General features: G+C 41.2%; 1 protein-coding gene across 1 annotated transcript in view; it reads left to right on the top strand.

Annotated features, from left to right (window-relative positions):
* Window positions 1-17757, top strand: part of cacna2d3a (calcium channel, voltage-dependent, alpha 2/delta subunit 3a) — a 293959-nt gene that overhangs the window by 152166 nt on the left and 124036 nt on the right. Inside the window, exons 6-9 of the mRNA XM_053503660.1 lie at window positions 627-758; window positions 6840-6900; window positions 7100-7250; window positions 17599-17673. Of these exons, the coding sequence (XP_053359635.1) occupies window positions 627-758; window positions 6840-6900; window positions 7100-7250; window positions 17599-17673 (419 nt within the window). The remainder of the gene's footprint in view (window positions 1-626; window positions 759-6839; window positions 6901-7099; window positions 7251-17598; window positions 17674-17757) is intronic.

The following is a 17757-nucleotide window of genomic DNA, read 5'->3' as shown; positions in this document are numbered from 1 at the left end:
TCATCAAACTGTTGAGCCGTCTAAGGTCGGTAGGTCCATGCTTTGAACTTTTAAAGCCTTTGGCTGAAAGAAACAGCATTAGGCCAAGAGCTCTCTTTTTACAGTATCATAGTAAGCTGCCTTCTTCATTGACTGCATGTAAGAGGTTGTGTAGCTATGGACAGCTGTGTACCTATGCCGACCCCTCTCCACCACCAAAAAAAAACCTCACAGTGGGGATGTGAGCATCAGAACTGAGCCAGGGATCAGTGGAAGAAGATGTGGTCTGATGAATTACATTTTCTTTTGCCTAGTGGATGTGCACTTCTTAACCCAGAAAGAGATGGGTATCTATCTATCTATCTATCTATCTATCTATCTATCTATCTATCTATCTACTGTATCTATCTATCTACTTTATCTGTCTGTCTGTCTATTCATCTGTTCAAAAACAGGATCTTTAGTTTGCCATATGAATTTACAGGATGTCAAAATGCATTAAAAAATTTTTTAAATATAAGTTATTGGTTATAATACTGTCATCTTACAAAGTACAATAGGAGTTGTAGTAGTCAAGCTGTTGTTTAAAGTTTTTGTCAATGCCTGTGGTTGTTCTTACTTTCGTATTCTGTGTTTTGTGTTTTCAGACCCAGCTATAGTGAATGGAGTTTACTGGTCAGAAGCCCTTAACAAAGTGTTTGTGGATAACTTTGAGAGAGATCCATCCCTTATATGGCAGTACTTTGGCAGCGCTAAGGGTTTTTTTAGACAGTACCCAGGTGAGCACCATTGGGGGATTGAGGATTACATGGGGTTAATCTTGTGCAGACATTTGACTGGTCTTGACAAAATGTTTTTCAAAAACTTCAGCTATTAGTTACAAAAGACAAGTAGTTTTTCTTTGGTTACTGATATTAAGGTTACAATGACTAATGTTGGGTGTAGACATTAAATAGCTGCATTGCGTCCTATGTCACTGGAAAGCCCCAACAAGCACAGTAAGACACATATTTTTGTCTGTGTGCTGTGTGTAAATGACCATAGTGTGGTGGGATGTACTGTAGCATTAGTGTAATTAGCTGGTAGACCTGTCTCCCTCAAGATCAGGCAAGCTGGGAGGCCTTGAACACTAGCTGCAGTAAGATTGGTTGAATAGTTTCGTGTTTAGATGGTAATAATTTAGTATGATTATTTTTTCGTATGGAATTTGGTATGGAATTTTTATAAATGTTTAAGGCTATGTATGTTACTCTTACAGTGGTCCAGATTTAGACTTGGGATATGTGTACATCATAGAGGTTTAATAAAAAAATGTTCATGACAGTATTACAGACTTGATACAAAGTTCCCTTTTAAAGGCTACACTCGATGCTGCGTGAAAACGCTATGGGAAACATCTTGTCATGTTGCCGGTTGTGAAGCATGTGTGTATCAAACATGCCAAATTTTTGGCTTATATAACCTCGGTCGGGTGACGTCATCTGATAAGACGCACCTGCAGGTTATAAAAAAAAGTGAACCGGAAACATTCCTCAGATTCTTGTCTTCACCTAGTTGTGTGTGCGTGTCTGTGTCTAACCAGCAAAATAAGTAATTAACTTCCCGAAAATGGCAGAGTTTTAAACGAGATGTCCCTCCATGTGTATAATCCATATCGGAGGGCGATCTTTACACTTTACTGCTTCGATTAACTGCTACGCGCGCGCCTCGCATTCCTTGAGAAGCTTCAAGCCGCCGTGCATTCCTGGAGCTTAAACTCATGCATCCGGAGAGACGGATTTAAGAACTCCTTTCTTTCGCGTTCTCATCGGATCAGGAAATTTCTCCGTCCGCTTTCAAGCATGCCCTGGCGCTTCTTGTGAATGGGCAAGAATAAAACATCCTCTCTTGCTTCCGCGGAAATGATAATAGCCTCTCAGCACTTAAAAAAAAAAAACACAAAAAAAAACCATAGACAGCAGGCTCTGTCGGGTGGCCGGGGGGCGGAGCCTCAACGACGCTCTCTCCCCTTTTCTTAGCAATCTCCATATAAGTTTACCCTTCCATGGAGTAAGCTGTATTCATCCCGTGTTTTTCTGCCATCAACTTATTTATTTCTTTAAATATAGTTAAATATAGGTGAAAGCACGGGGTTATATGATGACACTCAGATAGAAGAGACGCTTCCAGGCTATCTCTCTTCTGGGACATCATCCTTCCTGAAAAGCTATTACTTCCTTTTATCTTTTATCTTCCCTGAGGGAAAAGCTTTTCAGGCAGCAGGTCAGGTTGGTGCTCTATTGTACACCATGGCAGTTTTGCACGCCTACCAGGCTGACCTGCTGAGAGACTTGAGTACTGGCGGGGCTCTTCAAGGTAGAGCATATTGGAATTACGCCGGGCCACAGACTTGTCTCTTCGTGCAACAAAGCAGACGGCTCGTGCTATCGGCCGTTTTATGGTTGTGCCTCTAGGAATTAGGGCTCATTCAACCAGGGGGATCGCCTCATCTATTGCACTAGCAAGAGGTATTCCCTTGCAGCAAGTGTGTGACGCGGAGGGTTGGTCCTCTCTGCAAACATTTGCCAACATGCACCCTATTGTTTTTAAAGCCTTCTGTCCTCCGCCTTTACAGCTTCAAAGCAGGAGAGACTTCACTTACTGTGTCCAGTATGTGATCTTCAGATTTACGTCCACCGCATTAGCTTGTGGCGTAAGTCAGAGCAGCTTTTACATGTTCTGCGGCCGCAACCGGGGGGCGGCCGCCACTACACTGGGCTATTGTCCTCTCCTGTGAGGTGGGCTCACTTCGCTTCTAGGAATCAGGGCTCGTTCAACCAGGGGGATCGCCTCATCTATTGCACTAGCAAGGGGTACTCCCCTGCAGCAAGTGTGTGACGCGGAGGGTTGTCCTCTCCGCACACATTTGTTACATTTATAGTCTGGATGTTCATGCTACTCCGGGCTCACGGGTCCTCGAGTCAGCCACCCAGACATAGTTCTGAGACCTCCCTGCCTTGTGCGCACACACTACACAATTCAGGGGTCCAGACACTTGCAGTGTGGCGACGTTCCCATAGCGTTTTCACGCAGCATCGACTGTAGCCTTTGAAAGGGAACGTCTCGCGTTACTTTGCTGTAACCCTGTTCCCTGAAAAGGCTGGAACGAGATGCTGCGTCCCAATGCCACACTACGTGACCGGACGTCCGTCCAGACTTATCAATCTGAGGAATGTTTTTGGTTCACTCCTATTTATAACCTGCAGGTACGTCCTATCAGATGACATCACCCGACCGATGTTATATAAGCCAAAAATTTGGCGTGTTTCATACACACATGCTTCACAACCGGCAACATGACAAGATGTTTCCCATAGCGTTTTCACGCAGCATCTCGTTCCCGCCTTTTCAGGGAACAGGGTTACAGCAAAGTAACCCGAGACGTTTGCCTTGATCTGTGGTCATTGTGTTGCACATTCTCCCCATGCTTGGTGGATTTTTTTCTCGGTACTCTTGTCATTTCAATTTTCATTTCAAAATTACCCATAGTGTATGATTTAAGTGTGAGAATAAGCACCCAATCCAGGGTAAGCCACACAGTGTGATCCCTTGAATAGGGTTTGGGTCCCTCTGTGCAAAAAAAACAGGATATGTCGTATAGACAATAGATGGACAATACTTTTTCTTATTACATGTCCCAAGATTCACTATTTCTTCCCAATTATCTAGAATGCATGTTGCATTAATTCAGAAAAATAAATATGTATATAGGGTGGGTAAAAATTAAATAACCAATATTTAATGTCTATAGAACTTGTAATATCACTGATGCACCAACCACCCCATGGTGCACCACCCCATTTTGCTCTTACTGTATGTGCGTAGTTAGACCAGCATTTTCCAGGACATTGGTTGGGACGACGTGAACCTCGTAAATGGCCTCCAAGAAGTGTAGATCTTACTCTGTTACGTTGTGCTTTCAAACCCGCACCATGAGATGTAAAAATTCTTGTAATAGACTGAGAGGGCAAGCTTTTCAGATGGTGTGCTGTTCTCTCTCTCTCTCTCTTTCTCTCTCTCTTTAGAACTCTGGCTAATTTTGTAGACGTTGGCTTAGTCTTTGCCTTTGATTTCGAACTTTGCTTTGTCTTTGTCTTAAGGCCCTAATACTGCGTGTTACCTAATGTTTGAACAGTGTGCGCTTGTATCTGGGGGCCTTAAACAAACCGCCGGCAGGTGCAGCACGTTTACGCTGATTGCACCGTTGCGTCGCCTAGCAACTGCTCATCAGTGCACATATTTTCTCGTAGATCTGCCCCTCATCATTACAGTATGCTTATGACAGTATGCTAATGACAGACACTTCCCTCATGGGTTGGGGCGCGATCTTAAATGGCCATCCAGCCCAAGGGATCTGGAGAGGTCATCTTCTCGCATGGCACATCAATTGCCTTGAAATGATGGCTTTATTCAGGCCCTGAAATACCTTTTCCAGCAGTTGAGAGGTTACCATGTCCTAGTGCGGATGGACAACACTACGGTAGTGTCTTACCATATCGCCATGGTGGACTGCGTTTGCTCTGCTTGAACAAGTTAACGCAGCAAATGGAGCTTTGGGCACAGGACAAGTTCCTATCCCTCAGGGCAATTTACATTCCACCCCACCCTGAAGTAGTCAGTCAAATCTGGGAGAGATTTTATGTAGCAGAGGTGGACCTCTTTGCCTCGCAGGAGACAGCACAATGTCCCCTTTATTACTCTCTGACTCCTCCAGCTCCCCTGAGTCTGGACGCTATGGCTTACACGTGGCCCAGACTTCCGTCTTTTTTACGTATTTCCTCTGATAGCTCTGCTCCCTGGAGTCCTAGCGAAGGCCTGTCAACAGGGATTTTGCCTCTTATTGATAGCGCCCCATTGGCCAACCAGAGTCTGGTTCTCAGATCTAATATCTCTCCTTGGCGGCCCACCATGGGCGATTCCGGACAGGAGAGATCTTCTGTCTTAGGCTCAGGGGGCAATATTTCATCCCAGGCCCAAGCTCTGAAACCTTCACGCCTAGCCCCTGAGGGGGGGGCCAACTACAGTAAGAGATGCTGGTCTTCCAGCTAATGTAATAGAAACTATTCTAAGTGCTAGGGCTCCATCTACTAGAAGAACTTATGCCCTCACATGGAAAGGTTTTGAAAGTTGGTGTATGGCAAACCATGTAGATTCAGTCTTCCTCGGGCATATGTCCTGATTGATGGGGTTTCTGTGGCACCCTTTCGTTGTCCGCCTTATGTGTGGAGCTAAATGGTTGAGGCCACCTACTAGAGCGACAGTCCCTTTATGGATCTCCTTGCAGCAAGTGTGTGATGCGGTAGGTTGGTCCTCTCCACACACATTTGTTAGATTTTATAGTTTGGATGTCCATGCTGCTCCGGGCTCACTGGTCCTCAAGTCAGCATGCCAGAGTCAGGTCTAGACCTTTTTGATGATTGTACGCACACGCTACACAACCCTGAGGTCAAGGCACTTTCAGTGCGGCGGCGCTGTTATTCTCATTCCCAAAAGCGTTTTTACGCAGCATTGAGTGTAGCTTTTGACAGGGAACGTCTCGGGTTACTTGATTGTAACCCTGTTCCCTGAAAAAGCGGGAACAAGATGCTGCACTTCAATTCCGCACTGTAGGTGTGACTGGATGCCGTTTCAGACAAAATTGACCAGAGGATGTTTTCGGTTCATACCTATTTATAACCTCCAGATGCACCTAATCAAATGACGTCACATGCTTCAACAACCGGTCGAACAAAGAGCGTTCTCAATAGCGTTTTCACACAGCATCTTGTTCCCTTTTTCAGGGAAAAGGGTTACAGTCAAGTAACCCGAGACGTTTCTTATGGACTGAGAGTCCTTCAGGTCCCTTTTGGTAAACTCCCAGCAGGCTGGCATATGCCTTTTACCTAGGAGTGGCTTCCGTTTGGCCACTCTACCATATAGGCATGATTGGTGGATTGCTGCAGAGATGGTTGTACTTCAGAGGACGTCTGGAGCTCTGACAGAGTGACCATTGGGTTCTTGGTCACCTCCCTGACTAAGGCCCTTCTCCCCCAATTGCTCAGTTTAGATCACCAGCCAGCTCTAGTCCTGGATCTTAAGTCCTGGTGGTTTTGAACTTCCTCCACTTACGGATGATGGAGGCCACTGTGCTCATTGGGACCTTTTTGGGGAATTTTTCTGTAACCTTCCTCAGATTTGTGCCTCAATACAATTCTGTCTCGGAGGTCTACAGACAATTCCTTTGACTTCATGCTTGGTTTGTGCTTTGACAGGAACTGTCAACTGTGGGACCTTATATAGACAGGTGTGTACCTTTCCAAATCATATCTAATCAACTGAATTTACCACAGGTGGACTCCAGTTAAGCTGCAGAAACTTAAGGATGATCAGGGGAAACATGATGCGCCTGAGCTCAATTTTGAGCTTCATGGCAAAGGCTGTGTAAATGTGCTTTCTCAATTTTTTTTGTTTTAATAAATTTGCCAAAATCTTAAGTAAACTTTTTTCATGTTGTCATTATGGGGTGTTGTGTGTAGAATTCTAAGGAAAAAAAATTATCCATTTTAAAATAAGGCTGTGACATAACAAAATAAGGAAAATGTGATGCATTGTGAATACTTTCCGGATGCAATGTAGATAGCTTTTTCATTATATTCTATTTTTAGAAATTTGGTATATATTTACATATTAGACTGTATATATTAATATTAAACTTTGCTCCCCCTCCCCACACCACACACACACACACACACACACACACAAACACACAATGTGAATCAAATGTGATCATTATGTAAATAGGGTGTTAAGGCAGCATAGTTTACAGTTATATTCCTTTATAGGCATAAAGTGGACCCCAGATGAACATGGAGTTATAGCTTTTGACTGTCGAAATCGAAAATGGTAAGTGTAGTTATTTTATTTTTTTAAAGCATTAAATTATGCAGCAAAGCATAATTTAATGCATGCAACAATTACTGGTACAATTCAATGATTTTAGGGTAAGCTTAGTAATAGCAATATACAGTACAAACAAATTAATATCTAACACAGTGTTTATTTTTCTATGTGTGTATGTTTGATTGTATATATGTTTGTATAGGTATATACAGGCAGCGACATCTCCTAAGGATGTGGTTATTCTAGTGGATGTGAGTGGCAGCATGAAAGGTCTCAGACTGACTATTGCCAAGCAAACAGTCTCATCTATACTGGACACACTGGGAGATGATGACTTCTTTAATATTATTGCTGTAAGTATAAAATATTTGGTCTACTCAGCTTTCTATTATATTTGCATTTAACAGATGCTCTTATCCAGAGCAACATACTGTATAGAGCACATGCCGCCGTGCTAGAGCATACAGTACAATTCATGAAGTCCAAGTATTTTTTGTAGACCTCACAGACAGTATTGTATCGAGGCATAGATCTGGGGAAGGGTACAGAAAAAAATCCTGCAGCATTGAAGGTCCAGATAAGCACAGTGGCCTCCATCATCCATAAATGGAAGAAGAACCACCTATAGCGGGCCACCTGGCCAAAGTGAGTGACAATGACTTAGTCATTGAGGTGACCAAGAATCCGATGGTCATTGTGAAAGAGCAGACCAGTTTTTCTCTGTGGAGAGAGAAGAACCTTTTTTCGCTATTTTGCTTTACATCCTGGTTTTGACTGCCTGAATTTTTTTTTCTTTTTGATGCAAATCGGTACTTGTATCCATGTCTCTCATTTCTGACACATAAGATGTTTCATACATCTCATCCTCAGTTTACAAGCACATAATGTATGGTTAGGCATTCTATTTGTATTTATTCATTTTTCTCCAGTACATATTCTGCTCAACTTTGTGGAAGATTTTATCCCTGGAAATCAGAAGTGAGACAGGGATACACCTTGGATGTCCATCAATACTACTATCTACTAAAGACCCTACAAAGCCCCATTATTTTGGTACTAAATAACTTTCCAAACATCCTCATGCATTTCTTTATATTATATTTTCTGCAAAAGAAGCAAATAAAATCAATAGGTTAACCTTTTGTTCAGTGTTTTAATCTCTAAAGTATTAAAGTTTTTACCTCTTAGTCCATTATACAGGCTATAATTTGACACACAACCACAGACATACAGTACTGTAGATTTTTCCATTTTGGGAGTTTTAAGAAAAAAAGATAATTCTATGCATGGTTCTTTGATTAGCAATGGTGATTCAAAGCATAAATACAAAACATAATAACCCCAGCTTTAAAAATATGCAGTGGATACATAAGCCTGAAATTGTTTTTGTATGAATGGTAATATGCAATTTAGTATCAATAATATGTTGGTTAAGGTTTAATATAAAATATAGGAAACTCATGCTTTAATTGTGTTTTTGTAGTGAGTCATGGTAATATATTCGTTCATTTGGTCATAAGAAATCATGGAATTCGGGAATCATGTTCTCAAGACCTTGCTTAAGTTTTTGTTAGTAATGAGCTGTTTGTGTGTGACTTTGTTTCTCCAACTAACTTTATCACTCCTAAATTGGCTTCATATAAATGCAATTTCAGTGTCTTTATGACCTTGGGAAACTGGAAAATAATTCTCTGCTGTTGCTACAGTATGTGGTTGTTTGAACACTATTGGCTTTCAGGCATTACCTGATGTCATCCTTAAAGTGGAGTCACAATCCTGCCAGGTAACTGAGTAAAGGCAGGAATTAAGACTGATGATTAATTAAATAGCCCATCAGATTTTGATGTCTTGTTTATAGGAGTTACTTTCACTTGATCGTGTCATCATGCTCGCGTCATAAATATGCATTAAAAGCTTAATAAATATTAGGCATTAAAAAAAAGTTTATATAGCATCCAAAAAAAGATACTGGTCTTTAATTATCACATAGTTGTTTAAATTACATCTTTTTAAGACCTAGTTATAATTAAAATACCCAAACAATCCTGATCAAACGTTTACATATACTTGAATTTTTGGCCACAATATAAACATACTGGTTGACACAAACGGGTTTAAAAGGCTATTAACGGGACATTTCCACACCTGTGACATTGTAATTGTAATTAGTGTTTGTGCATTAATACAGTGGAACCTTGGATTCTGAGCATAATTTGTTAGTGTGCTTGTATATTAAACAATCATATACCATCATATACCAAAGCAAATTTCCCCTATAAGAAATAATGGAAACTCCACAACTCAAAGACATTCATATAAAAATAAATTAATACAAAATATAAAGAAAAAAATAAACAAATCAACCTGCACTTTAACTTTAAAGAAAGTAAAAATAAATCTTTCTGTTAGTGTGTGTTTATGTGCGCATACACTGCTTGTGTGTGTGTGTGTGTGTGTGTGTGTGTGTGTGCGCGCATGTGTGTGAAGTAACTCTCCCTCCTTTCTTATTTGATCAAACGGTAATAGAAAGACTGCTCTATCAGGAAACTTCTTTAACAAATAACCTAAAAGAATAAATGCTGTAAAATAATAAAAAAAAAAAATTAAGTTGCATATTACCTTTGAAAAGATTTGCGACAAAGCAGTGTTTCCTTAGTTGGTGTGTGTGTGTGTGTGTGTGTGTGTGTGTGTGTGTGTGAAGGCATGAGAAGGAGGGAAGGGGCACACATTCGCTAATGACACTCGCGGTTCTGCTTTTGCTTAACGCTCGTGCGCGTTATAATAAACAGTACAAGTGCGCGTGAAAGGATGACACACCAAACAAACACAAAACAAAAGATGCTTTACGCACACACACATGGTCACAGTGTTATAGAGTCTCTGCATATTAATATAGAAAAAGATAACAAACAATTTCCAAAAATTTTATTTTGAAAGAGTTTCAAAGAGTTCATCAGTCTACAGTGAGAAAGATCATCCACACATGAAAAGCATTCAAAACATGAGTCTTCCCATGAGTGGACATTCCCACACATTCATTTCAGCACATTCATTAAGCATGTTAAATGTTAAAGTCCATGACAGCACAATAAGAAGTAGTATATGTTTGGAAGAGTTGACACTTTTGTTTTAAAAGATTTCACAAAAATACATTTCAATAACCTGCAAGACTTCCTACTTCCTATGGACAGGTGAGGACAAATTGGAGCAATTGATAATCACAGCAACAGGTCGTAAAATCACAGAGCGAAGTCAGCGGATGATGAGATGGGTAGTCCTTCTACAGAGTCTATACTGTAGCTACAGACGTCCAAACTTCATGTGACCTTTAGATTAGCACAGTTCACAGAAAACTTCATGGAAAGGGTTTTCACGGCCAAGCCACTGCATCCAGTCTTACATCACCAAGCGCAATGCAAAGCATCAGATGCAGTGGTGTAAAGCACACTGCCACTAGACTATAGAGCAGTGGAAATGTATTCTCTGAAGTGATGGATGACGCTTCTGTGTTTGTCAATCCAATGGCGTGTCTGGGAATGGCAGTTGACAGAAAATGCCAGAAAACGGTACTTGTCTGACTGCATTGTGCCAAGTGTAAAGTTTGATGGAGGGGGGATTGTTTTTAAGAAGTTGGGCTCAGTCTCTTAGTTCCAGTTAAAGGAACTCTTAATGCTTCAGCATACCAAGACATATTAGACAATGACATGCTCCCAACTGTGGGAACAGTTTGGAGATGGCCCAACTGTTCCTGTTCCAACATGACTGCGCACCAGTGTAAAAAACAAGGTCTATTAAGACATGGATGAACAAGTTTGGTGTGGAAAAACTTGACTGACCTGCACAGAGTCTTGATCTCAATCTGAAAGAACATCTTTGGGATGAATTAGAGCGAAGACTGACCTCACAAATGCGCCTATAATTTTCATAATAGTTATACCTCAACTATGAGAGACAAAATAAAAATTCATAAAATCACATTGTAGGATTTTAAAAGAATTTGTTTGCAAATTATAGTGGAAAATAAGTATTTGGTCACCTACAAACAAGCAAGATTTCTGGCATTCACTGACCTGTAACTTCTTTAAGGAGCTCCTCTGTCCTCCACCTGTTACTTGTATTAATGGCATCTGTTATCAGTATAAAAGACACCTGTCCACAACCTCAGTCAGTCAAACTCCAAACTCCACTATGGCCAAGACCAAAAGAGCTGTCAAAGGACACCAAAAACAAAATTGTAGACCTGCATCAAGCTGGGAAGACTGGTCTGCAATAGGTAAGCAGCTTGGTGTGAAGAAATCAACTGTGGGAGCAATTATTAGAAAATTAAAGACATACAAGTCCACTGATAATCTCCCTCGACCTGGGGCTTCACGCAAGATCTCACCCCGTGGGGTCAAAATGATCACAAGAACTGTGAGCAAAAATCCCACACAGGAGGACCTAGTGAATAACCTGCAGAGAGCTGGGACTAAAGTAACAAAGGCTACCATCAGTAATGCACTGCACCACCAGGGACCCAAATCCCGCAGTGCTAGACGTGTCCCCCTGCTTAAGCCAGTACATGTCCAGGCCCTTCTGAATTTTGCCGGAGAGCATTTGGATGAAAGAGGATTGGGATAATGTCATATGGTCAGATGGTCTTTCAGCATGACAATGATCCCAAACACACCACCAGGGCAACGAAGGAGGGGCTTTGTAGGAAGCATTTCAAGGTCCTGGAGTGGCCTAGCCAGTCTTCAGATCTCAACCTCATAGAAAATCTTTGGAGGGAGTTGAAAGTCTGTGTTGCCCAGCGACAGCCCCAAAACATCACTGCTCTAGAGCAGTGGTTCCCAAACTTTCAAGCCAGCGACCCCTAATTAAAGATCGACAAGATCTCGCGACCCCACTATGGAAAGTGTGTACTTGTTTTTTTTTTTTTGTTGTTGTTGTTTTTTGCCTGTTGAGCAATCATGTGTTTTGCCGGGCTTCATACTTTCATGAGCAAGCACTCCTAAACAGATTACACAATAAGGGAAATCTACTGTGTCAACAGTAGAGCAAGTGAATCCATACTTTATGAATTCTTCCTGATATTTCCGATGTTTCCTACTTTGGTCTGACGGGGTCTTGCTCTTATGCTTGGTCTATGTACATGGTTCCGATGACTCAGGCAAACTGTCCACAATTTCCTCAACATTTTTAGATTTGTAAATAACAAATTTATCCATCTCCGCAGTTGTGGTTTTCACGTGCAGTTGTGCGCTGTAGCAATAACTAGTGAGCCAATCACTGCACGGTGACGTCATATCTTTTGAGTCGCGAATCTATTTTTTTTAAACACTCAGTTTAAACACTCATACTTAATAAGTAATATCGTTACAAAACCGAAAATATTTATTTATAGCATTTACTTGTAATACTGAAAAGTGTGTATTATAATCACAAAAAAGTCATAATTTCTCTTAAGACATAATCTCGCGACCCCATAAAATTATTCCGCGACTCCTTCCCCAGTTTGGGAACCACTGCTTTAGAGAAGATCTGCATGGAGTAATGGGCCAAAATACCAGCAACAGTGTGTGAAAACCTTGTGAAGACTTACAAAAAACGTTTGACCTCTATCATTGCCAACAAAGGGTATATAACAAAGTATTGAGATAAAATTTTTTTAGTGACCAAATACTTATTTTCCACCATAATTTGCAAATAAATTCTTTTTTTTTTTAAATCCCACAATGTGATTTTTTGGATTTTTATAGTTAAGGTAGACCTATGATGAAATCTCATCTTCTTAAGTTGTAGAACTTGCACAGTTGGTGGTTGACCTGTAATGTTTGGATTTTATATTACCACTAGTTACAATGCTACGGGGTCGAGCTAAAGGCGTGGTTATATCTGCGAAAGGGGGGATGAATTTGTGATACCAGCTGGCGAGACCCAGGAAACGTTGGAGAGCTTTCAAGTCTTGTGGGGGAGGATACTCTGCCACGGCCTTTGTCTTCTCCGGGTCTAGCTGCACACCTTCCTCAGTGATGACATGACCTAGAAACTTCAACTGTTTCTTGAAGAAATGGCACTTCTTCATATTGAGGGAGAGGTTGGCTTGGGTGAGTCTCGAAAACACTGCATTCAGATGTTTTACATGCTGCTCCAGCGATTTGGAGTAAATGATGATGTCATCAATGTAAACGAAACACATTTTCGCTCTTAGGTCCGCCAAAACCTTCTCCATCAGTCTCTGGAATGTGGCTGCGGCGTTGCGGAGACCGTAGGGCATGGGTCGAAACTGATAGAGGCCTTTGGTGGTGATGAAGGCGGTCTTTTCACGACTCTCCTTCTCCATCTCTACCTGCCAGTAACCAGATTGGAGATCCAATGTTGAGAACCAGGAGGCGCCTTCCAGTGATTCAATGATGTTGTGAATTAAAGGCATTGGATAAGCATCTGGTTTGGTTTTGCTGTCTAAAAAGCACGCAAAAACGGTAAGTCCCATCGGGTTTTGGTACCAGTACATCAGGACCAGGGTGAACACGAAGGTTCGATGATGTGGTCCTTCAGCATCTGGTCGACTTGATTTTCTATTATTTGTTTCTTCAAAGGTGAAACTTGATATGCTCTGGATCTGAAGGATGTGTCATCTGATAAGGGGATTTTGTGTCTTTCTACAGCTGTCTTGCCTAGGATGTTGGAGGTGGTGCGTGGCCAGACGGCCATTAGTTTTAACAGCTCCTTATGATTATCGGTGTCCTGCTTTCTGTGGTTCCATCAGTGCATAGGAGATCAGGAGTAATAGGTAAGGCGAGATACTGGTTAGTTGTAGCTGGTCGGTGAGTGCGGCTCCTGACAGGTGCCATAGAAGGAAAAGAGTAGGGTGGGGAAGCTATGAAAGGGTGATAGGTGACTCCTTCATCTGTTTCCAGCCTGTATCTTTCCCGAGCGATTTCCATGATGGCTCCCGTGACTCTTAGGAAGTCCAGCCCCACGATCAGAGGGAAGGCTAGGTGAGAGTTGCTCATGACATAAGTGTTCAGCTGACATTCAGCACTGTGCCAGTTGTAATGCAGTCTTCTCTAAGTTTGAGCTTGATGTGTTTTTCCATCAGCCATGACAAACTTCTGGGGAGAAGGAACGTCACACTTGGCTTCCTGTCCGCTGAGCTGCCTCCATAGATGTTACCTCATCAGCGTGTAGGAGCTTCCTGTATCTACCACAGCATTTACTTTTCTTCCCTGCACTGTAAGTGAAACCAGGAGAAAAGACAGAGCTGCAAGGGGTTGTGCAATGGAGAGTCCCGCTATGTGTTTCGAAGGAGTCCGCTCAGCTGCTTTCTTATGGCTCTTCTCCTTACTGTGCTGAGACTCTACTTTCTGCCAGTAGTCCTTGGTGCCTTTACAGTCTTTTTCCACCATGGAACCTATCTTCACCAGCTGTTCAGCGGTGTTCACAGTTCCTCTTAGACATCCTGCCACTCTTGGATTGATGTTATTCAGGATTCGACCCACCAGTTCTTCCTCGGAGATATCAGGCTTCCACTTTAAAAAGAGGGCCCGGTAGTCATAGGCGAAGTCTCGAAGGCGTTGTCCAGGCTGCTGCACCAGAGACCTCAAGTTGTCTTCAACTTCTGCCATGTAGTCATCAGATAAGAATGCAGCCATGAATGCCTGTTTAAAAGACTTCAAGCGGATGGGTGGTCGAGCATAAAAGGAAGAAGAAGAGGGTGAAACTGAGGAGGTAAGCTGAGCAGCAAAGTGTACTGGAACACAAGGAGAAATATTGTATGTTACATGAGTGCTTGTTTGCTGTACCTTTGCCATAGATGCTGTGATTGGTGTACCAGGAGAATGTAGAGCAGTAGATTGGGGTGATGCAGGGGTGTAGGCCTGTAACCTTTGGATGGTGGGCGTACTAGTGAGACGCAGTTTCACTTCATCTGTTTTTTCCAGATAACGTCGCATCGCAGAAAACAGTCAATGACAGCTCTTTCCAGTTTCTCCAGAGCCTCTTGGCAGTAGCGCTCCAGCCCCTCTAAGCTAGCATCCACAGCTTCACGAAAACTGGTTTCTCTGTTTATACTGCTGTTTATGGATGGTCTAAAATCCTGCTCCAACGTTCTCACTTTGTCTGTAAGCGCCACCACATCCACCTTGCATTGATTTAGTTTAGTTTGCAGTGTGTGTACAACATTAATATCAGACATATGAACAACAATATCAGCATCATCCTCATCATCATGTCTATCTGATATATACAGTGAACTAATCAGGGACGTTATTTCAGCTATAGGGTTACGGCGTGTCACAAATGCATCATCTACATCATCCAGTACATGACTATCAACAGCAAAGTCGGCCTTTCCGGCACCACTAGCATTAGCATTAGCATTAGCATTATTAGCGTCCATTTTGTTCTGCCAAGACACACAAAACTGGAAAATAACCCAAAACACTGATTCCCCGTACGTACGGGCCACCACTATGTAACGTTTGGATTTTATATTACCACTAGTTACAATGCTATAGGGTCGGGAATCGAAATACGGGTTTTTAAATTACACTTCCGGTATTAAGTAAAGTAAAGACGTGACACAAAAAAAAATTCTAAACCAAACCAAAGTGTATTATACAAAACAAACCAACAAACAAACAAACAAGGTGCACCAAAACCAATATATACAAAAAATATACAAATATAAACAGTGGATGAGGTGTATGCGGGTGAGTGTGTGAAAGTCCAGAGTCTGTGTTATTGCAGTGTGTGAAATGGTGTACGGGAGAGATGGCTCGGCCTCACCGGTAAAGATGTTGAATTCCGGGAGCACGAGAACCGGAACGAGGGGTGAATTGTAAGTGTCCAATGAGATTAATCTAACCGGGAAAAAATCTTCCTTTGGAATCAACAAACAAACTCTCTTTCAAACAACAGCGCTGCGTAACTTCATTTAACTACTATAACATTGTGACCATGTGTGCACGTGTAAAGAATTTTTTTAATTTTGTGTCCAAGTGTAGTGATTTTGTTTTACTTTAACTTTATATTTTGTGTTAATCATTTGTATATAAATACAGTATTTTTGGATTATGGAACGAATCATTAAAGTTTTCTTTATTTCCTTTATATATTTCTTATTCTTTTTGATATCACACACACACACACACACACACACATGCACACACGCAAACCAATCAGCCAAAAAAAAAAAAAAAAAAACGTAATATGTCAGTTCTTGAAGTTGTTGTGTTGGAAGCAGGAATTATGGACAAGTTTAAATATTTAAGCCACTTTACTAATTATGATGGCTAGGGAATTATGATGTCAGAGAATCTCTACCAAACTACCAAAAGTGGCCCAAGGAATTCTGGTGAAACAACATCAAGGTCATGGGTACATACATAAGTGGAACAGATTAATATTTTGCATAATACAATATTATTATTTATTCATATTATTTAAAAAAAATATAAGGAGTAGAATACTTTTTTCCTTAGTAAATGGACATTTCCAAACACATGCTTTGTTATATATCAGCAAAACAGCTTCTTTAGATTAGCTTGATCTGAACGATACACATGGTTGTGGGCTGAATACAGACAAATATTTTAAAAACATAACCACACTTGTAGGAGAGGGCATTTCCTGTTCACTTACAACAAGATTACTAGTTTAAAGCCTGCACAGCATAGAAGGACAGCATCATTTCTGATTTACTTTGAAGTCTAATTTTTAGTCATGCATTAAATTAACAATATTATCAGAAAAAGCCAGACGGATTAGCTGAGGACGAGGTTAAGCTTTGGAGCCGATGATGGCGAGTAGAGGAAAAGTGGAAAGCTGGAATCTATGCAGAAAATGTAAAAAGGACTGCGTATCAAGAGATTCAATAGATTATTCATACTTCATTGGACCTAGTGAAGTTTTTATTTATTTATTTATTTATTTATTTGTAAGTTTGTTTGTTTATTGGTTTATGGATTTTTACTACATATTTAGTTGTCATTTTCAAAATTTTCTATAATAAACACCAAAACAAGATATTTTGTTTGTCTGGAGGCAGTGCTCAACTGGCATGCCGGCAAAAGACTGGCAGTGGCTTCTGCATGCTCCCTTGAATGACTCCTCTTTGCTGACTGGCCAACCGGCCCCAACGCGGCCACAGATTGGAGTTCCACGTGACGTCTGGAAGCCGGGTGGCTTTCCCAGCTGGGAACAGGGACCTTGACGTTAAAACACTGCAACCTTTTTTCTCTTTGGCAGCAGGATCACGAGAGCTGGTCTATGCGAAAGTGAAAGTGCTGCGGGAGCTTGTGCAGTGTTTTTTGCAGCCGTCCTCCACCCAAAGATCAAATGGATTGCATGTCACTGTTCTGCATTTACTGTTTTGTAGAACCTCAACAAAATCTAAACTTCCAGCCTTGTTTTCATAACATGGAGAAAGCTTGAGATCAATTAAAAATGATTACTAGCTAGCTGTGCCCGTTTTCAGCAGCCTCGTCCCTGCTGTCCGCGTGCTGTGACAAGTGGCTACAAGTAACTCTAAGTTTATACTGATTTAATAAAATGAAGTCAGTGCAATAAATGTGCAAAAAAACTACATATCATTATATCATACTATATTTGTGTGGACACCACACACACACACACAAACACAGTGATTTGAACATAATTCAGACGTAACCATAGTTAATTTTTAATAAATTTTTACATTTATTTCCTTGTGTTTAGTATAATGAAGAACTTCGTTATGTAGAACCATGTCTAAATGGAACTCTGGTACAAGCAGACATCACCAACAAAGATGTAAGTATTCATACTGTATGTGTGTACATGTGTGTATATGTTTTTGTGTGCAATTTTTTTTTATTTATATGTAAGTACTCACCT

This window comes from Clarias gariepinus, chromosome 9 (assembly GCF_024256425.1).
Source record: "Clarias gariepinus isolate MV-2021 ecotype Netherlands chromosome 9, CGAR_prim_01v2, whole genome shotgun sequence".
Classification (NCBI taxonomy): domain Eukaryota; kingdom Metazoa; phylum Chordata; class Actinopteri; order Siluriformes; family Clariidae; genus Clarias; species Clarias gariepinus.
This window is presented reverse-complemented; position numbering and strand designations above follow the sequence as displayed.